The sequence below is a fragment of the Oreochromis niloticus genome, linkage group LG16 (genome assembly GCF_001858045.2).
Source record: "Oreochromis niloticus isolate F11D_XX linkage group LG16, O_niloticus_UMD_NMBU, whole genome shotgun sequence".
Taxonomy (NCBI): domain Eukaryota; kingdom Metazoa; phylum Chordata; class Actinopteri; order Cichliformes; family Cichlidae; genus Oreochromis; species Oreochromis niloticus.
The window spans coordinates 10,119,446-10,141,891 of NC_031987.2; the positions used below are offsets into that span (position 1 = coordinate 10,119,446).

The following is a 22,446-nucleotide window of genomic DNA, read 5'->3' on the forward strand; positions in this document are numbered from 1 at the left end:
ATTACCACGGGGACCACCGTTACCTTCACCCTCCACATCCTCTCGAGCTCTTCTCTGAGCCCTTGGTATTTCTCCAGCTTCTCGTGTTCCTTCTTCCTGATATTGCTGTCATTCGGAACCGCTACATCGATCACTACGGCCGTCTTCTTCTGTTTGTCTACCACCACTATATATATATATGTATAAATTTTTGCCACTGTACACCACCACAGTTAAGCTGTAGGAATTACAGCCACTTTTATACATAGGCCCTCATTTTCAAAGGCTCAAAAGTATCTTTACAATGAACTAAAATGACCAGGTTTAGGTGTGGGCAAATCGATAATCTGGTGCGTTCTTTAAAACAGGGAATGCACTAGCTAGCTTAATGACATCAAAAGGACCCCAGAAAATATGGAATGCTAAAATGTATCGTTTCCAAGTCTTGTTTATAACTTAAGAACACTCCAGAGGAAATAGGTATATTATTATAAAAGTCTACAATGTAGAGATGGCAAAATGCAGACCACTGGTTACACTAAAGAATAGGAAGCCAGGCTTTTTTTAGAAATTTTCTGCAACCCCTGAAAACATTGAAAAGTCCTGGAAAAACAAAAATATCTTTAAAAACTCTTTGGACAGATAAAACCAAGATAAACTTGTACCAGAATGATGGGAATAGGAATGTTTGCAGAAGGGAAGGAACACCTTATGAGCTGAAATATATTCCATCATCTGTCAAACATAGTGGAGACAGTGTTATAGTATGAACATGTGTGTCTTGATAATGTGACTGCATATAGAAGTAGCAGAATGAATTCTTATGTATACAAGGCTATTCATTCAGATTCAATGAAATGAAGGTTCTTTACAATGTAAATGGGTAACGACTCAAAAAAAGCAACAACAAAAAAACCCAAACCCCACAGCCTAAACAACCCAACAGTTTCTAAAAGCAAAGAAACAGGACACCTTATCAATATATTTAGCTAGCTTCAGCAGACAATATGTGTTGGTAAGAATGTTAGATTCGATGCGTAGGTAGAAGAGCATTTTATTTACTCTGGCTGGTTGGAGAACAGCACACAATACAGGCTCTAAGGTAGGCTAAACTCCCAGAACTCCAATTTCCCAGCAAACATATGCAGACTCAATTATTTTTTAAACTTGTTTATAACTTCAGTTTTGGCATAGAGACATTAATAACAGTCACATGTTCATGAAGTGTGATTAGCTAATCCTGACAACTTTAACAGGACCTTGGTTTAGGTCTAATTGTATAATGCATGAACAACACACACATCTTTTAATCATTTACTAAGTGAACGGAGTTAATTATCCTTCCAAAATATGGATTTAAGATCTGTAGAGAAAATCTGATAAACTAAAACACTTGAAGCCTATTACACCAAATATATTAAAGCTTTATCAACAAAAGCTAAGCCATGAGGAAAGACTAGATAAATATCAAAAACAAGTGCTGACAAGACTAGTAGAAATTTAATCCTCTTTTAACCAAAAGCATCAAACATTTACATGTGTTACTGAAAAATAGAGTGAGCTTGGGTATCATCAACAGCAGCACCATTAGAGCTTAGCTTGGCAGCAATACCAGCAGACACCATGACATTTCTCATCAGTAAATGTGTGGCTGAGATAAAAAACAAATTGTCAGTAAATTAAGGCCTATTTAAAACCGTGTATCACCATTTTCATTTTCTTTTCTCTAAAGCAAGACACTGTTACCCAGTAGGATCAGCAGCCCCGTAGCTTACTGACAAATACATAAACACCCGTTTGAATGGAGCCAAGAGATCAAGCAATGGCCAAGAAAGCACAACATACCTTCTTTTGACTCTCTGTCAAAACAAAACAGAGTCTGGGAAATAACTGTAGACTGTTGTATTGTATATAGGATATGGTGGGTAAAATCTTAATCATTTACATCTACATATAATTTACATATACATATACTTGTGTGTATTCAAATGTAAATTAGAATTCTGTCTTACCTTTTAAAAAAGTGGCATAGTTTTTTAAAATAATTAGGGAATTTCTTTTGGGACTTTTAAACAACTGTGATGTTTGATGCATGCAACAAGCCGTATCCCCCTATCCTTCACACTGACATTCATACAGCACCTACTGCATACATACAAGGCTTTCTCTCTAATAGACACAGTCACCAGCACAGATTGATGCATCGGTGCAGTCTGGTGACAGAATAAGCCAAAGATCGAACCGCTGGCCACTATTAAAATGTTTCCAATTCACTACAAAAACAACACTGTTTGTAAAAACCTATAAATTAAATATAATTATTCATTCTTATAGACTGGATAGATGCAGCATCTTCCTTTGAGAAATGGAAAAAAGGCAGAAATCAACAATCAAGTCAGTGAAACTGTTCAACTTTCTAATTTAATGTAACATATTTCACAGCATGAGGATTTTTGTTGTTTTGTTTCAAAGTCCACAAGGTGCACAGCAGGGAAGACAATTTGATTAATTTTGCATCTTGCTTATTGTTCACCAAAAAATTCATCCACAGACAACCCGCTTAGCACACATAGCGCATACAGTGTAGACCCCAAGGCCTTAACAGAAATAAGACACACCTATGTGGCTGACATTTTTTGTGTTATATGGAAAGTGAATATAGTACTTGATATCTCAGCATTTGGTGGTAAACACTTGGAGTTTTGATGAAATTCAGATAGCTCTAGTAATTATAGAGCCAATTTGTGTTTCCCCTGGAGCTCAGCTTTGACATCTGTGCGCTCTCAGTGGCTCTCTCTCAGGGCATCTTGTGTTTAGCAGTATGCTACATATAGTGGTACTCTTACATCAATGAGAAGGGGTTCATCATTTCATTAGAAAGGTTTTTGGGTGAATTTATAATTATGTTTAAAAATCTGGGATATACAATGGTGTGAAAAAGTGTTTGCCCCCTTCCTGATTTCTTACTTTTTTTTGTACGTTTGTCACACCTAAATGTTTCAGATCACCAAACTAATTAAAATATTAGAAAAAGATCCCCAAAAGTTGATTCTGTTCATCTGGCTTTCAGTGAGAGAAACGTTTCGTCACTCACCCAAGTGAATTCTTCAGTCTCTATAAACAGTTCTTTTGTACAATGACTGAAACTAGCATCACTGACAAGATCTTCAGTGGTGCCTTCCTCCAGAAGGCACAGAGTCAGCTGCTCAATGAACGGGTGAGACAACATTTATTTTTTACCATCGATGTGCTAAAATCAAAAGAGGAGTAGATCTGAAAGAGACTTACGATGTTTCCAGATGAGAATACTCTTCAAAAGGTGTTTGACTTCACTAAGAAGGCTCGTCTAGCGCAGCATGAAAAGTCTAAGACCGGGCAACAAAGGAAGTTGACCTACTTGTTGTGCGTTGGAAACACCAGCAAAATACGGAAATTCTAAGCGGCCAGAAGAGAGAAGGATGCCGCACTGAGGATGTGGACAAGCGGGTAAAAAATTTGTCTGACAGACAACTCACCCAAGCAGAGAAAAACATCCTTGCAAAGGGTTGCTGTGACACAGAGAAAAATCTCGCTAGTAGAACTGATCACACCCACAGAAACTGCATTGCTGAGACAGGCTGATACTTTCATCAGCAGCTGCTCTGCTTCCACATCTGCAATGTTGTTGTTTCAAATTGCTAAGCCCCCAGTCTATTTACACCTAGAGGCCAGGGGCCACTCTTTCAACTTTTGCCATCTTACAATGCTGTGATTGCAGCCATTCCCCAAATGTTTGGAATGGTACTCATGGCCATTGATCAATTGTCACTGATCAATGAGCTTTGATCAGTGGTTGTTGATCAATGGTCATGACAGTTTGCATATTAATGGCCAAAAAAGGTATTGCTCCCTAAACCTAATAACTGGTTGGGCTACCCTTAGCAGCAGCAAGCATTTGCAATAACTCTCAATGAGTCATTTACAGCACTGTGGAACAATTTGTTCCACTCATCTTTGCAGAATTGTTGTAATTCAGCCATATTGGAAGATTCTCGATCGGATTCAGCTTAGGTCACTCCAAAGTCTCCATTATGTTTCTTCTAAGCCATTCAGAGATAGACTCACTGTTGTGTTTTGGTCCTGCTGCAGAACCCACGTGCCCTTCAGCTTGAGGTCACGAACAGATGGCCGGACATTCTCCTTCAGGTTGTTTGGGAAGAAAGCAGAATTCATGTTTCCATTTACCACAGCAAGTCTTCCAGATTCTGAGGCAGCAAAACAGCCCCAGACCATCACACTACCACCACCATATTTTACTGTTGGTATGATGTTCCTTTTCTGAAATGCTGTGTAACTCATACACCAGATGTAATGGGGCACGCACCTTCAGCTTTTGCTTCATCAGTCCACAGAGTATTTTCCCAAAAGTCTTGGGGATCATCAAGATGTTTTCTTTATGTTCCTTTTGCTCAGCAGTGGTTTTGGTCTTGAAACTCTGCCATGCAGGCCATTTTTGCCCAGTCTCTTTCTTATGTTGGAGTCATGAACACTGACCCTAACTGAGACAAGTGAGGTCTGCAGTTCTTTAGATGTTGTTCTGGGTTCTTCTAAACGAGTCATTGATGCGCTTTTGGAGTAATTTTAGTAGGCTGGCCACTCCTGGGAAAGTTCATCACTTTTCCAGGTTTCTCCATGTGTGTATAATGGTTCTCACCATTGTTCATTGGAGTCCCAATCCCTTAGAAATGGCTTTTGACTCTGTTTCTTAGCTGTTTCTTTGGATCGTTGCATGTTGTGTTGCTTTTTGAGATTTTTAAACCTGCTTCTAGCTTCTACTTAAATGACTTCTTGATTCAGCAGGTCTGGCAGTAAGTAATCAGTCCTTGGTGTGGCAGTGAAACTGATGTCAGCTTTGTAAAAATGTGGTCAATCACCATTAATTCATGATTTAACAACGTGGAGACGATCACATATTCACATAGGGCCATGTAGGTCAGGATTTTCTTTCCCCTTAATAATAAACACCATTTAGAAACTGCATTTTGTGTTTACCTCTTTTATCTTTGTCTAATATTTAAATTTGTTTGATAATCTGAAATATTTAATTGTGACAAACATACAAAGAAATAAGAAATCAGGAAGGGGGCAAACACTTTTTCACACCACTGTATATACCTGTACTCCACAATTAAAACATAAGGGTATATATGAGACAGTTATCATGCTGGGGAACCCATACTAACTGTAATGAAAATAAACCAATAAACATCATATGTATGCAACTTTAAAATCTCTCCTAATTTAAAGCTCTCCCTTTTGTTTCTCCTATTTTCATAGCTGATAATATGTCGAGGCTTCAAGATGGAACTTATTTCGAGAAAATGAGAGAGACAGCCATGTATTGCCAGTGGTGCCTTCACTTCAGTCTATGGCCAGGCACCCTTGACAGCAGTCACGTGTTTCCTGATGCAATGTTTTAAAAAAACCATACTGTCAGTTTTGTATTTATAACTTCACGTTCTCTGAGAGAAGTGGCATACACACAGTGTATTTCAAGGAGATAGACAACTCAAAATATTTCAGTCTATTACTAAAAACAACAAAAATAGAAAACTGTTTTGGGAAGCCATTTTTAAATACATATACATATATATACACACACACACATATATACATATATACACGCACGCACACACGCACACACACACACACACACACACATATACATATACACACACACACACACACACACACACACACACATACATATATATATATATATATATATATATATATATATATATATACAGGGAGTGCAGAATTATTAGGCAAGTTGTATTTTTGAGGAATAATTTTATTATTGAACAACAACCATGTTCTCAATGAACCCAAAAAACTCATTAATATCAAAGCTGAATGTTTTTGGAAGTAGTTTTTAGTTTGTTTTTAGTTTTAGCTATTTTAGGGGGATATCTGTGTGTGCAGGTGACTATTACTGTGCATAATTATTAGGCAACTTAACAAAAAACAAATATATACCCATTTCAATTATTTATTTTTACCAGTGAAACCAATATAACATCTCCACATTCACAAATATACATTTCTGACATTCAAAAACAAAACAAAAACAAATCAGCGACCAATATAGCCACCTTTCTTTGCAAGGACACTCAAAAGCCTGCCATCCATGGATTCTGTCAGTGTTTTGATCTGTTCACCATCAACATTGCGTGCAGCAGCAACCACAGCCTCCCAGACACTGTTCAGAGAGGTGTACTGTTTTCCCTCCTTGTAAATCTCACATTTGATGATGGACCACAGGTTCTCAATGGGGTTCAGATCAGGTGAACAAGGAGGCCATGTCATTAGTTTTTCTTCTTTTATACCCTTTCTTGCCAGCCACGCTGTGGAGTACTTGGACGCGTGTGATGGAGCATTGTCCTGCATGAAAATCATGTTTTTCTTGAAGGATGCAGACTTCTTCCTGTACCACTGCTTGAAGGTGTCTTCCAGAAACTGGCAGTAGGACTGGGAGTTGAGCTTGACTCCATCCTCAACCCGAAAAGGCCCCACAAGCTCATCTTTGATGATACCAGCCCAAACCAGTACTCCACCTCCACCTTGCTGGCGTCTGAGTCGGACTGGAGCTCTCTGCCCTTTACCAATCCAGCCACGGGCCCATCCATCTGGCCCATCAAGACTCCCTCTCATTTCATCAGTCCATAAAACCTTAGAAAAATCAGTCTTGAGATATTTCTTGGCCCAGTCTTGACGTTTCAGCTTGTGTGTCTTGTTCAGTGGTGGTCGTCTTTCAGCCTTTCTTACCTTGGCCATGTCTCTGAGTATTGCACACCTTGTGCTTTTGGGCACTCCAGTGATGTTGCAGCTCTGAAATATGGCCAAACTGGTGGCAAGTGGCATCTTGGCAGCTGCACGCTTGACTTTTCTCAGTTCATGGGCAGTTATTTTGCGCCTTGTTTTTTCCACACGCTTCTTGCGACCCTGTTGACTATTTTGAATGAAACGCTTGATTGTTCGATGATCACGCTTCAGAAGCTTTGCAATTTTAAGACTGCTGCATCCCTCTGCAAGATATCTCACTATTTTTGACTTTTCTGAGCCTGTCAAGTCCTTCTTTTGACCCATTTTGCCAAAGGAAAGGAAGTTGCCTAATAATTATGCACACCTGATATAGGGTGTTGATGTCATTAGACCACACCCCTTCTCATTACAGAGATGCACATCACCTAATATGCTTAGTTGGTAGTAGGCTTTCGAGCCTATACAGCTTGGAGTAAGACAACATGCATGAAGAGGATGATGTGGACAAAATACTCATTTGCCTAATAATTCTGCACTCCCTGTGTGTATATATATCTATCTATATCTATATATATATCTATATATATCTATATATATCTATATCTATATATATATATATATATATATATATATAGATATATATATCATACCATATTTTGCATGGCTAAAAGTTACACAAACTATGTTGACTATGTAAAGACAAATTTTTACAGCAGTTCATGATAACTGTTATCAAAAATTAAGGCTGGCTATGGTTTAAAACAATAATGTTAACAAAAGATTTTAGATATGTACTTCATGACAGCATACATGATATTTGGTTGGAGGCCTTTTGGCATAGATTTGCCAAGGTAGTTAAATTTTGGCAGATATTGACAGCATCATGCAGTTGCTGCAGATTTGCCGGTTGCACATTCATGATGTGATTCTCCTATCCCACCACATCCCAGAGGTGCTCTATTGGATTGACATCTGGTGACTCTGGAGGTCAATTGAATACAGTGAACACAATGACATGATCCATAGCTTACGGTTTGTCAAGAAAATATCCCCCATATCATTACACCACCGGCAGCAGTCTGAAGCGTTGATTCGTTGATACAAGGCAAGGTGGATCCATGTCTTACCATCCAAATGTTGCAGCAAAAATTAAGACTCATTAGACCAGTCAAGATCTTTCCAGTTTTCTTTTAGAAGATCTTCTTATCAGTGGTGAATTGTAGACTCAATATCCTGTTGATAGCTGCTAGCTGACAGGAGTGTTCTTGGTCTTATCCACTGGGACTGTCCCAGCAAATGACCTACCACAGTTCACTTTGGGATGGGTGGGTCGATTTGGGAGATGGAATGTGTCCCATTGTGCTGGATGAGGACTAACTTGCATTATTTCGGTTAATGAGTTTTACACGGTTATACTCGCTTTTTTTAGTAACCTGTAACTGAAAAAATACTCACCTTGACCTTGGATGTTAGGTACATACTAATGATAGAAAGATAAGATATGTGCCCATGCTTATGTTTACATTTTGGTCTATCTCTAACTAATCTAAACAAAGTTTTGCTATGATTTATATACAGTCAGTGTTATAGCTACAACCATGCATGGATACGATCAAAAACATTGGCTAGCTGTGACTGAACAACTGCTGTTTAGGGGTGGCGTTTATCAAAGTGCAAACAAGAGTACAGAGTTTTTAGTATTCTTCAACATGAAGTTGATTCTTTACTTACTCATTTCCCACTTGTACACAACAGCTTGGGGACTGTTTTCAGTGAGAGTGATGCGTGCATTATTCATCATGATTAACTTGTTCATGGTCATTCATTTATCAGTCCAAAAAAAAAGAAAAGAAAATATATACATGCATATGGACTTGCTCATTAACAGCACACTTTTGAGTTTACTTTACAGAGCAGCTCCTGCACTGCCTTTTTGACATTGTAGCCATTATTGCTCATTATTTCCATGGTGGCTCTCTCTCTCTCGCTTTCGTTTTCCTTCTCGCTCTGGCTCTTCCTATCTCTATCTCTCCCCCTATCTTTTGCGCTCACTCAACCATGTGACAAGAAGATGATTTGTGGCATGCTGTAAATTTTATAACTGTCGATCCAATCACTTCTGGCTGGGGCTCAAGGGGAAACATCTGCTGGTAGGTGTGAGAGTAGACTTTGGCTACAGCAATTCACAGTTCAGAGTCAGCGACAGGAGAGCAAGTATTTGTGAAAGAAGAGAGACCAATTAGGATTGAGAATATTTGTTGTTGTGAAATACTCCTAACAGACATTAACTAAATTTTCACAAATGTAAAAATAGAGAGCAATGGAGGATAGTTACTTTAGGACAAAGCAAGGATAAACCAGAGGATAAATCTTTCTTTGACATCTTGTTGAGACCATTTAGAAGTTTCATCATTTGACACAACAGGAGGAAACACCCTCGCAGTTCTATGCCTACAGAACTAGCACAAAGGTTAGAGTATCTCTCCACCCACACTTTGGACAGATGTACTTCACTTTAAATGGCCAATTTAGCAATGTTAACAATGAGCCCCACTCCACAGTCTGGATAAATCCATGAGGACATGGGCAACAGTGAGCTCCAATTTAAGTGTTGAGGGTTATTACAGGGCATTACAACAGGGGCCATATAGACCTTGTTAGTGGGCACTTAACCATCTGTACACAAATCTCCACTAGAACACATTAGAATATTTTTCACACAGCCATGCCTCATCTCCATACTGACCTCTACAAACTAAAGTGTCCTTTCAAGCCCATTCAAGCATAGAGGCAGCATTCATAAAACACTTCCCCTCTTTAAACCGTGACCCCACGAGAGATGTGCTGTCACAAAATATTCAGGGCTGTGCAAAAAAAACCTGACTATGGAATATCAAAAGCTCCCATCTGTCCACTTCCCTCCACTCTATTCTCTCTCTTTTTTGTTACTTAATTTTCTTCCATTTTTATGTCAAGGAAAGGGCATGTCTTGCAAGGCCATTGATTTGGTGACTCAAAACACCAGACAATGAACTGATCACCCCAGAGTCCCTCTGCCTAAAGGGTAATAAACCTTGTCATTGAAATGTGAGCAGAATTCATCAAAGGTATCCTAAAAGCCTAAATGAGATGTGTCAAACACTCACATGGAAAGTGCAGCATGCATCGTACAAATGTTTCCTGTGTAAGATAGTATGTGCCTGCGTACAGCAAGGAGAACACTATTAGCACCAAGCCAGTATTTGTTTCCATATATTTTGTTTCTGCATAATTCTGTGTTACATGTACTGCAGAAGTACACGTGACTTCCATTATTTGTTATTATTAATCTCTGGTTCTCTTCCACAGTGTGTCTTTTCTCCTGTCTTCTTCCCATCACCTCCAACCAGTCACGTAGATCAGCGGTCCCCAACCCCCGGGCCTCGGACCGGTACCGGTCCGTGAGTTGTTTGATACCGGGCCGCGAGAGTTGAGGCTCAGGTGTGAAATGTATGGTTTTCAGGGTTTTTATCGGTTTTCAGCGTTATTTTGTTATCGTTCTTATCGTTAACTCGGTTTTCCTGGGTCTTTTCACGTGTGTTATGAATAAATCTTGTTTTTTCGGTACCGGCACTAGTTTTATTTTGTTGTATTTATCCGCGACACCTTATTGCCGGTCCGTGAAAATATTGTCGGGCATAAACTGGTCCGTGGCGCAAAAAAGGTTGGGGACCACTGACGTAGATGGCTGCCCCTCCCTGAGACTAGTTGTGTCAGAAGCTTCTTCCTGTTAAAAAAGAGGTTTTCCTTCCCACTGTTGCCATGTGCTTGCTCAAAGGGGGTCATTTGATTGTTGGGGTTTTTCTCTATTATTGTAGTGTTTTTACCTTATAAAGTGCATTGAGATGACTGTTGTTATGATTTGGACCTACATAAATAAAGCTGAATTGAAAACTGTATTATCCCTGAAAATGACCAAGTCTGAGAAAAAGGAACTTAAATAAGCAGCAAAAGAGCTGGTGAGCTAATTTCTGTGTGGTTTTACTGTGTCTCCTTGTGTAAATTTTATTGTAATAGTTGAATGTCCATAACTGTTATTAATAAATATTAATAAAGATCAAGCAACAAGTGTCAAAAGTGACTACAAATTCCACTTTGAGGACAGATTCATAACAAACAGTTACCTTTCAATATTTGCTTTTTCCTCTTGTATTGGATTCTATATACTACATATGAATGCACTGGTGCTAGCCTTACCTGGTTCTTTAAATCCAGTTTGGGACATGGTCGTCCTCCATTGAAAGCTTTTTCTCTCAGCCACTTAGACCTGATCTTTAACCCGCTGCCACAGGATGCACTGCAAGGGGACCAAGCTGACCAGTCACTGAGCTTGCAGTCTATGGGGCAAGGGATGTGGCAAACCTCCACAATGTAGCCTGGAATTGAAAATTGGCAGACAGAATAGGCAGGGATAATTCAGACTTGTTCTGCAGCTGCAGTGCAGATCACATTAATTATGTCAGACAGTCATGTTACTGGCGAGTTTTACCCCAGACCCTGGACTTACCCACCGTGAGACCAAGGGCTAATAAACTGACTAATGAGCATTTAATTCCTATGCTGTATCAGCTTTTTACAGTGTGTTAAAAAAATGTTGTTCTCTGCTTTTGGTTTTTAGCTAGACTTACACAGCAAGGCTTCACGACACAAGGAAACGACCACAAAGACTTATAGTTCTGTTTTAGTCACTGACACTTTTCTTTGACATTAAAAGTTAAATTGCTCATACTCTCATCAAATTTCATCATCAATTTACTATATATAGTGAAATAAATTAGAGATATAATCTATGTTGTATGTATCTAATACTATGTTGTATGTTTATGAAAGATAATCATTATTTTTAGCTAAAATGTGTAATTTGTAGGCATATCTCAATTAGTCCTACCTGACTCTGTACAGAGTGCAGGGCTAACCAGGTTCTCCTGCTGGTTAATGCAGGCAACAGCCCTGTAGCGCAGACCTTGGCCACACTCCTTCACCTCTCGATGGCTCATCCAGCCCTGTGATGATCCCAAGACCGAAGGATCAGGGAGTATGCAAGCAGACCAGTTCCCATAGGGCTGGGACAAAAACTCATCGCAAGGACATGTCTCTGTCTCCTCCAACGGGTACAACTCCTTATTCAAGCAGGTTTCCTTTTTTTTGCTACGACCTAAGCAGAAGATGGACAAAAAATACAAAATTACTGAACTGGATGGGCAGAACATGTTTTGTAATAGGGCACGAGGACAGCTTTTTTCCATTTCAGAAAAGAGTCTTGAGAGATGAATGTATAATTAGGTGTATTGTTTAACATAAACAGCAGTTACAGTAATTAAAAAGTGTTCATTAAATGGAAACAGAATGTATTTATGTTAATAAATTTACAAAGTCAGCAGATGAGAAAACTAAATAACCAGTGCAGCTATTAGCTGAGCGTGAATTGTTAATTTGCACTATTATAACTGTGAGGCCACTTACAGGCACATTGCAAGTCCGCTTGCTGTCTTAAATCCAGCATCTCTAGTCTTAACAGACTTGTATTGGAGCCTTAGCTAATAAGATCACTGTTTCAGTTCTTGTGGGAATCATTGCCTCCCTTTCACTGCTGACTCCACAAGGCAGTGAATTGCTTTAGAAGCTGGCTTAAAGTTTCATTATTCTCACTCACATTTAAGACCAAATCACAGTTATCTGCAGAAATACAGTATATTCTCTAAAGATGTACTAAAGCAATGTAACCAACTGTTAAATCTGCCATCATACAATAATAGAGCATAAGGCGTTAACATGGAGTGACAGTAGCTGTGTTTTATTGTATAGTTATCAAACGCTATTATGTAGTATTTATTGAAATGTATTTGTATAATACTACATTTTTTCCCCCTTACGTGTGATTCCACCACAAAATACTGCAGTCAAATGGCAGGCTTTTCCCATTACATACCACAAACTGCTGCGAGGCTGGATGTAAACCAATTTACTCAGTAGGTCATCTTTTGCGATTCTGGTCTATGTTTGTTGTGTTCCTTTAGAAGAAACACAGCAAATGAACCGAGACAGTAAAAAACCCCCCCAAAAACCAAAAACATAAATAAAATCATAACCAACGAAAAACACTTATTTGTTCCTTTTGTCGTGTGATGCCCAAAAAACCTCACTGGATAATTGGTGCTGTTTGCAAATGTATTATTGCTTAATTTCTCCATTTATTTTAAACCCCCTTGGGGAAATGGTGCATGCTTAGTGTCTGTGTTATGACACTACAGCTACAGCGAAGGTTAGACTTGACTAGAATTGCTTTACCATACTACTTAGACAATATTAAAATGGACAATACAAATAAGATTAGCGTTCCATTCAGCTAAAACATAATTTCTATATTTATAACCTGTTGCAGCTCATTTGTATGTAAATGCACCATAGTTGAATATAGCACATTCGTGCACTGTGTGCTACCGTGAGGAGCAGGAAGGATAAAAAGTGCTGCAGCATTGCAGTGTTCTCCCACCGAGCAGGGAACACAGAAAGATCTGTCATTTAAAAATCTCTTGAATGTGTTCTGGTAATGGGCATTTATTCCCTCTCATTCTTTTACAACCATGATTTCTTACCAGCACTTAGTGGTTGCTGTTTATTATTAATGATCAAAAGTGCAGAGTCTTTGATTCAAAGGGTTGACAATAGTGGAGAAATGGGCGGACAAAGCTGCACAGACACATTGTTATATCATTAATCTGTAATGTTCTGCTCAGCTGTTACATTGCGATTAAGTGCTGTAATTGTGTTTGGAATGCCTACCTTCCTTCAGCCTGTCTCTTCTTGTTTTATATCACATAATCATTTTTATAAATTTGCCTTTTGGCAAGCTTTTTTTAATTGTACTCCAACAATTTATTTATTTATTTTTTCCTTTTTTACAGCATGCTTACTTACAATCCACAGAACACAGTGCATCTTATGGGTTGCCAAGTTCTAGTACGGCTTCTTTTAATAGAGATTGTGGCACCAAAATGAGTCTAAGAAATGAAAGATGATTTAACTGAAAACATTTTACACTATCATCCATCTTTATCACTGGGTATTAGTACATGGGTTAAGCGATATACAGTGGATTGAGCACAAGTATTTTCACAGTTATTTTTTGTTATTTAATGTTATTTATAACAACAGCAGTAATACAGTGGCTGGAAATGCAACTTTCAATATCTGGACAAGCAACAGATACAACCTGTCAAGCTTCCCAGCCCCTCAGAAGTCTACCTTATGATAGATTGTCTGCTGTGTCATATGATAACATAACACCTATAAATATCCTGCTTTCAGTGATGCATCAGTTAAAATAAAGAAATAGATTAAACAGTCCCCTCTGTTATCACCTCTTCATGTACTTGTCAGTACTAGACAAAATTTAATTTGACAAGCCCACTGCCCCCCGGGACCCCCACCCACCCATGCAGTTCAAAGACTAAAAAGGGACAATTCAAGCAAATGGAAGACAAAACTGTTACATATCTTTATATTTCATCTTCCTGCCATTCAAAATGAAAATAAAAATGCAATTTAGATCATAATGAGTCCCTGACATTGTTTTGTGTGTTGCTTATTACATTAATATTAATATCATTTTGTGTGTCTCTTAGGTTTTGGGTATACTGTGTGTAAAATTAATATGTTTAGGCGTTACTGTTTTTACCAGAGAATCTCCAAACTGTGTTTAATAATACATCAGATCTGCAAATATGAATCCCTTCTGTCAGCTTAAATGCACTGTTAAATTGACTATGCTGAAATTGAAAAAACACTATATTGCAATCATGTTTACCTCCACGTTAAAATAATAATAACAATAATAACAATAATGATTTCTGTATAGCATGAAACTAGCATTATAAAGTGCTCCACAGAAATACAGAATAAAGGAACAAACTGATAAAAGAACAAATTGGCTGCCACTCAAACAACTGAGTGTTTGTATTGTGTAGAAACAGATACATTGCTATAGCAACATTGACAATATATTTAGCAAAACAATGTGTGTGCTGTGACAGTATGATGATATCTGAAGACATGTTGCTAAGGTGTGTAATGTCTATCACTGCTTTCCTTTCCAGGTGATTTTAATGCTTTACAGTAAAGCCTCATAGACTTGCAGAGATACAGAGACATTGGCCCAAAACCATTCTGGTTATATATAAAGATGACCAGGCTCCACTGTACCTTAAAGACTATCTGAAGAGAATAAATCTCTGTCAAAGTGCAAATTTACTTGAGACTGCTAGTTTTTAAAATTAGAGGCTGCCCTGAAGAGCTGCCTCTAAGTGTGGATTCAGAAAGCAGAGACCCTTTCTACTTTTTTATCTAATAGCCACTAAAGTCTAATAATCTACAAAGTGTACTGAGATTACCTCAGTTTCCTGGTGTAGTGTGACATGCTTACCTTATGTGCTGCTGTTTGTTACACACAGAAATGTATTGTAACAGCACCTCCAAGCAAAGATGATTCCCCATAAATTATCAAGAGACTTTTTAGTGATTAACATGATGAGTTTTTTTTCTTTATACATTTATACATCCATTTTCTTTCACTCATTCAATTCAGAGTCATGGAAAAAAGAAACCTAATTTAAAAGTCTTGCTTTAAAAGGAGGAAAATTCAATGTAACTTGCTGTACAAAGCACAGATGGCATTATATTATTTGTAGGTTTATGCAGTATTGCTTTTGAGGTGGTTATTTTCTTGCTGTTTGGTTAAAATAAATCCTGTTAGTCCCACATGAATAGAACCATTCAACACTTTAATGAATTGCATTCCCCCAAGAATAAGCAAATTGGTACGTTATTGTTACAATTAAAGTAAACACCTCGTGCACTGTAAAATGAACAGAACTCCTTGACCCAAGCCAAATGGAGAGCTCACACAAACACTCACAACCTGGTAAAAGAGTTGCACTGCGGTTGTACTAATCCTGCTATGCTTGTGCACCTCTGTTTATTTTGTGGATCCTGGGTGTCTTTAGCTCCCCGTGTGCCCAGTCAGTGAGCAGTCCATCTGTTTCGTAACATGATTTGATTGCAAACATTCCTTATCGAGTGTGAACCCACTGCCGTCACAGTGCAATTCATCAACAATCTGTTCAATCTACACCACTGCTGGTGGTTGATTGAAAAGTGCCAGTGCAATATCACTTCACTGGCAACTTGACTTTGCAGGCAAATTACTAGTTAAATATCTGCAGGCAATACAAAGAGTGCGATATCTAGCTTGTTTTAATATTATGCATTTTGTATAGAGATTTTTCTTCTAAATCTTCCATATATGTGTCACAAGGTGATGCTTCTTTAAACCCATAATATTTGGCAGCATTATCAAACAACTCTGCCAAGCATTTGGATGTGAATGCATACCTTTGTATGTTCTGACACCCAACTGTTAAAAAATGATGGCTGTTCCATTGTTGATGCTGAGCCATGCCCCCCCTATTCCATCTGCACCTGTCTTTAAAAAATACATGAATTTGGCTTGTGAGATAGAGTATTTCCTTAATATTTACTGATTGGTTTATGCATATTTGAAAAGGTTGAATTGATTCATGACTTACGTACGTTTGTTTTTTAAATGTCACCATAAACACTGAGAATATATTATATTTTTTCACATTGATTTTGACATTTTAGTTTTTTCAAAGCAAACCTAAGGAATAAAGTGTTTGTACAATACAATAACAGTGCATTACAATGTTTTTAAAATAAAAAATTTAATATGTGCTAAAGCTGCTATATAGCTTGACTGATAGACTTTATATTCTTACATATAATATTAAATTCCTCAAGCTGCATCACCCAAAGTTCATTATTCATGTTATCAGTCCTACAGTGGCTGAATAACAGTTGTCATGAATGAAAAAGTCTGACTGTTTGTTTCAGTTTGTTGTCTGGCTTTCTAGCGGTGTAATATTAAAACTTTTGTTATGTTATCACAGAGTGTGTAATAAATCCTACAAATTCTGTCCTTTTGAATTCCAGCCCACTTCATTAAAACATTTTACCAACACACTTCTTGGCAGTTTAAGTGGATTTTTAAAGACTTTTCAAACCCATCACTTAGCAATCAAATATTTTATCCATTAAGCATAAAAAGTCAGGTCAGCTTTGCAATGAAACCACTTCAGAATGAGTAAAAAAAAAGATCTTGAACATTAAAATCATAAAAACCTACAAAAAAGAAAAAATACAAGAGAAAAATTATGAAATGAAATCAGCTTCTAGATAGCCATTGACCATCAGAGCAAGCATATTTCAATAAACGCCTGTCTAAAATGATACCCAGGAGCTACTTAGAAAGCTCAGAGTCAGAGCGGTTGTGAAATTCACACTAACAATGCCAGCTAAATCATTGAAATGCAGTTAAGCTCTTCAGGATACACACACAAAAACACTGCTCTCTGATAAGTGGGGGAAATAATTCACAGAAGGTAATGTTTGAATACTCATTCAACACTCAACATTCTCCTGGAAAATATAGCACCAGCTACTACTGAGCACTTGAAAGGAAAGTGCTGAAAAAAGGATGAGTTTCTAAAAGATTTTTTTCACCCAAGTTAAATTCTGACAAGATACTGATTCATTTTACAGCAGCATAACAATCATTATTTTCCTTATTAACATTTATATTATTAAGACATTAGTATATTTATAAAACTAGAATATTATCATTCCCTAGAGTTATTTTTTATAACGGGTTCAATTTTTCAGTATTTTACTGATGTGTGAAACAGACCTTCAGCATTTACTATTAAGGTGTTATTTATTCATAGACACATGAGTTAAAGATGATATGTTCAGAATGTTTTCAACAGCACGCGGTAATCCATTCTCCAACGCTGCTAACGATAAACACTAAACACATCTGATGCACATCTACTCACAACCAGGCTGCCAAATGGAAATGAGTAAAATGATAATGTGAGATGTCCCAAAAACACTCAGCAAAAGATGATGGTGGTGTTCAGTATGCAGTATACTGGTGGAACGTATACCATCATAGTGATAGAAACAGACATTCACATCTATGAATTTAAATGTAAATATCTATAGTGTGCCTAATCAGCATGTGTTTAGACGTCTGGGAATTAGAGCACCTGCAAGAAGCCTATACTGGGTGAACATGCAAATTCCTCGCAGAGAGGCATCAGCCTCCCTATGGACAGTTTCAGGCTGTTTGAAGTAACAGTGCTAACAACTGAGCCGATGCTGCCCTAATGTGGAGTGTCATATACACTCCCATCTAATTGAAATGGATTGCTATTTTTGAAGCATGTGATATATAAAGTCAGAGGTGTAACAAATTAAATCTGCTGCTTAAAACAACATGTTTGTGTCCTTTAGTATATAGGACAGAGGGCAGGGTAAGTGTTCAGAAGCTGACAGAACAGTAAACACTGGGTATGGCTGTTCGTTTTATGCCTTTCTCCTTTCAAGCACAGCCTGTTTGTGAACATAAGCGGAATGGTAAGAACTAAAATATGAAAAATAATGTATCAGAACACTGCAAACATGCAAGATTTACAAAGAGCTTTTATTCTAAATAGAGAATTATACCCATCAGCCGCTTTATTCATAGGTAGATCTTGCTACTACTGGGTAGATCTCCCATTGTGACTTCACACCTACCTTAGTTCTATGTGGCACAGATTCAACGAGGTGCTGGAGACGTTACTCAGAGATTTTGGTCCATAATGACAGTGTCACACAGTTGCTTCAGATTTGTCAGCTGCACATCCCTGATGGGAATCTCCCATTCCATTACATCCCAAACATGCTCTATCAGATCGATATCTGGAGAATGTGGAGGCCAGTGCACAGGAAACTCACTCTCATGTTCAAGAATTCACTTTGAGATGATTTGAGCTTTGTGACATGGAGTGTTATCCTTATAGAGGAGGCATCAGTAAATGGATACACAGTGGTCTTAAAGGGATGGACATGGTCAGCAACAATACTTAGGTCGGCTGTGGTGTTTAAATGATGCTCAGTTGGTACCTGAGGCCCAAAGGGTGCTGGGAAAATATACCCCAGACCTTTACACCATTACACCACCAGCTGGATCTGCTTATACAAGCCAGAATGGACCCATGCTTTCATGATGCTGCCCATAAAAATGTTGCAGCAGAACTCAGACCAGGCAACATGCTTCCAATCTTCTACTTCCAAACTTGTCAGCTACAGTATAACAGGAAATTGTAGTCTTGTTTTACTATTGCAGCTGACAGGAATGGGACCTGGTGTGGTCTTCTGTTGCTCTAGCCCATCACCTTCAAGGCTTGAAGGTTGTGCATTAAAGGATGATTTTTTGCTTACTGTTGTCTTTCTGTCAGTCCAAAGCCATTCTCCTCCGATCTGCCACTCACTGGATATGATCTCCTTTTTTGCAATCCAGAGATGGTTGTGTGGTAAAATGCCAGTAGATTATCAGTTTTTGAAATATTCAGACTATCCCGTGTGGCAACAACAACTATGCCACATCAATAACCTTTATTCCCCAATGTGATGTTTAAACTTTAGCAGGTTGTCTTGACAATGTGTATGTACCTAAATGCATATTTACATTAGAAAGTAATAAAGTGGCTATTGAGTGTATATTTGGTTTTGCAAGTTTTCCACTCTGTTTAACCTGTAATGATTAGAGGTTAGTTTTTACATTGCCTTTTGTCACTTGGATCTCCATCAGTGTATTACAAGCCTAGTGTCCTGGCAGGCCCAAGTTGAAGCCGCTCAAACATGATTGTCTATGTTTGTTTGTTTGTTTAAATACAAATGTTGCAGTTGTTAAGGTAGCTAATGCATTTTATTAGTTTACTTTTAATAATATGCAATATTAAAACCTTGTAAAAGCAAACCTAGAAAGAAATGTAGGGATAAAGATAAGGTGCATGTTACGACTTTTAGTTCTTTGATGATATTTGTCCACTTAAGTCCACTAAATACAGTTTACGGTGATCTACACTGTTAAAAAAAAAATCCTAGAAAAACAGTTATATTCCGGCAGATGGGGCACCAAAATAATACCATAAAATAACAGAAAATAACTTTCTCATGAAAATACGGTTATTTTCAGTAATAACAATACAGTTTGTTGCCCTAATTTTACATGGGATTTTGCCTTTTTCAAGTGCTTGTAAACATTAAATTAGGAACATTTTAATGTGATTAAACAATGAAATTACCTATAAACAAGGTCAATGAATGTGGCAATATGAATAATAATACTTAAATGTACAGAAATATACAGTTAACAGTTGGTTTAAATAATAATGGATTGCATGCCCTGGGACAGACTGACAGAGGCGAGGCTGCCATATCGCACCATCGGCCCCTCTGGCCATCACCAGTAGGCGGTAGGTAAAGTGTCTTGACCAAGGACCGAGAGTGTCCGAGCCGGGGCTCGAACCGGCAGCCTTCTGATTACAAGGCGAACTGCCAACTCTTGAGCCACGATCGCCCTAAATGGCAATAATACTAAATTTAATGATATTCTAGAAGAACAAAACTGTAAAATACACAGTAAAATACTTTTATATTAGGACTTTTTCTTACAGTGTAGATCATAGATACCAATATGGGGTTAAGCGTTTGGTGCTTCATAGCTTAAAGTACATAAAATACATTTTCCAGTTTCCCCCTCTCTCCTGCCACTCACTGAGTCTTTGTGCAGAGCTGTACATGTGCAATCCCTCTGTTCAGTTTACAGACAAGTATAGTGGTTGCCACTGGTATATGAGGCTGGTATATGCTTCACCAGATAAAGGTACTTTATATGGTGGGTAAAAATACATTAAAAATTGGAAAATTAATTGACTAGACGGGAACAGAGAACACTTAGAACACTGAAAGCACTGGTTGCTTAGTACTCATTACCAAATTTGACCTTGATTTTAATGTCATTTATCCACCTGTATCTTGTCAAATATCTTCAAATGCTGCAATCATTCTGAGAAAATTATTTCACTATCATCCAGACAAACGGACATATAAAATTCCGCCAGTTCTTTCAAAGCTGCCTTTCTAATAGTTCCCACTAGAGCAGATGTCTCAAAGATCAGATTTTGCCTTGATGAGACACACAAACAGACAGACTCACCAACTGAAAATCATCGAAATTCTTCTGCCCTGGTACCTATAGGCATAGGGACACCTTGACTATTGGACGACTGACCAATCTAGTTTACAAACTTCCTTATCCTTACACTTGGTAAAGAAAGTAGGGTCATTTCCAATCAAATGTCCAGATAAATTTGGTGATAAAAAAAGTGATAAAGACACAAATGAATTGAAATATTCACATGTTATGACTGCTATGAACAGACAAATATGCTAACACACTTCCACATGAGCTAAGCTTGATTTCATGTGGTGGATTATAAGAGCAATATAGAAGGAGACAGGACATGTTTACTGCAACCCCTCCAGCAACAGATAAAATATTAATGTAGACAAATAGTATCCTGCCTGGTCTGAAACCGCAGCATGTAATTCAGATTTTGCCATCTGCACTAAAATAAGAGACTACAAGCTGTGAGGGATCAAATTTAGACGTGACATAAAACTACAGGAACTGTTTGAAGTCATGCTGTAACAAAGTGCTGGAAAAACACATTTGAGTTTTTACAGTATTGAACATTTCTTCATAAATACATTTAAAATGCTATATTTGTTTTGTAAATATTGATGTCACTGAGTAATAGTACTCACTAGTCTGCCTTCACACAAATGACATCAAATTAATCCATAGGGTTTAATTTGATGTCGGCCCACCCTTTGCAGCTATAACAGCTTCAACTCTTTTCGGAAGGCTTTCCACAAGGTTTAGGAGTGTGTTTATGGGAATTTTTGATCATCCTTCCAGAAGTGCATTTGTGAGCCCTGATGTTGGACGAGAAAGCCTGGGTGACAGTCTCTTGGGGCCTTTAACACATCTCAAAGGTGTTGAAGTCAGGATTCTGTGCAGGCCAGTCAGATTCTTCCACACCAAACCCATTCATCCATGTCTTTACCGACCTTGCTTTGTGCACTGGCGCACAGCAATGTTGGAACAAGAATAGGTCATCCCCAAACTGTTCACATAAAGTTGGGAGCATAAAATTGTCCAAAATGTCTTGATATGCTGAAGCATTAATAGTTCCTTTCACTGGAACTAAAAGGTCAGGCCAACGACCCCATACCATAATCCCCCCTCCACCAAACTTTGCTACTGGCACAATAAAGTCAGACAAGTACCATTCTCCTGGCAACCACCAAGCTCAGACTCATCCATCAGATTGCCAGATGGAGAAACATTCGTCACTCCAGAGAACACATGTCTACTGCTCTATAGTCCAATGTCGGCGTGCTTTACACTATCTGACACTTTGCATTGTGTTTGGTGATGTAAGGCTTGGATGCAGCTGCTCTGCCATGGAAAGTCATTACATGAAGCTTTTTACACACTGTTCTTGAGGCAATATGATGGCCACATGAAGTTTGGAGGTCTGTAGTGACTCATTGTGCAGAACGTTTGCGACCTCTGTGCACATCAGTATCTCTTAACCCCAGTCTGTGATTTTACTTGGTGTATCACTTCATAACTGAGTTGCTGTCATTCCC

General features: G+C 38.2%; 2 protein-coding genes across 5 annotated transcripts in view; one reads left to right on the top strand and one right to left on the bottom strand.

Moving 5' to 3' along the window:
* Positions 1–22,446, top strand: part of LOC106097784 (serine/threonine-protein kinase pim-1) — a 459,832-nt gene that overhangs the window by 136,721 nt on the left and 300,665 nt on the right. The window lies entirely within an intron of this gene.
* thsd7ba (thrombospondin, type I, domain containing 7Ba) overlaps positions 1–22,446 on the bottom strand; it is a 182,929-nt gene that overhangs the window by 34,409 nt on the left and 126,074 nt on the right. For all 4 annotated transcript variants that reach the window (XM_025904052.1, XM_013271403.3, XM_025904053.1 and 1 more), the window contains exons 15-16: positions 11,711–11,977; positions 11,020–11,198 (exon numbers count right to left, since the gene is read on the bottom strand). In XM_025904052.1, coding sequence (XP_025759837.1) covers positions 11,020–11,198; positions 11,711–11,977 — 446 coding nt within the window. The remainder of the gene's footprint in view (positions 1–11,019; positions 11,199–11,710; positions 11,978–22,446) is intronic.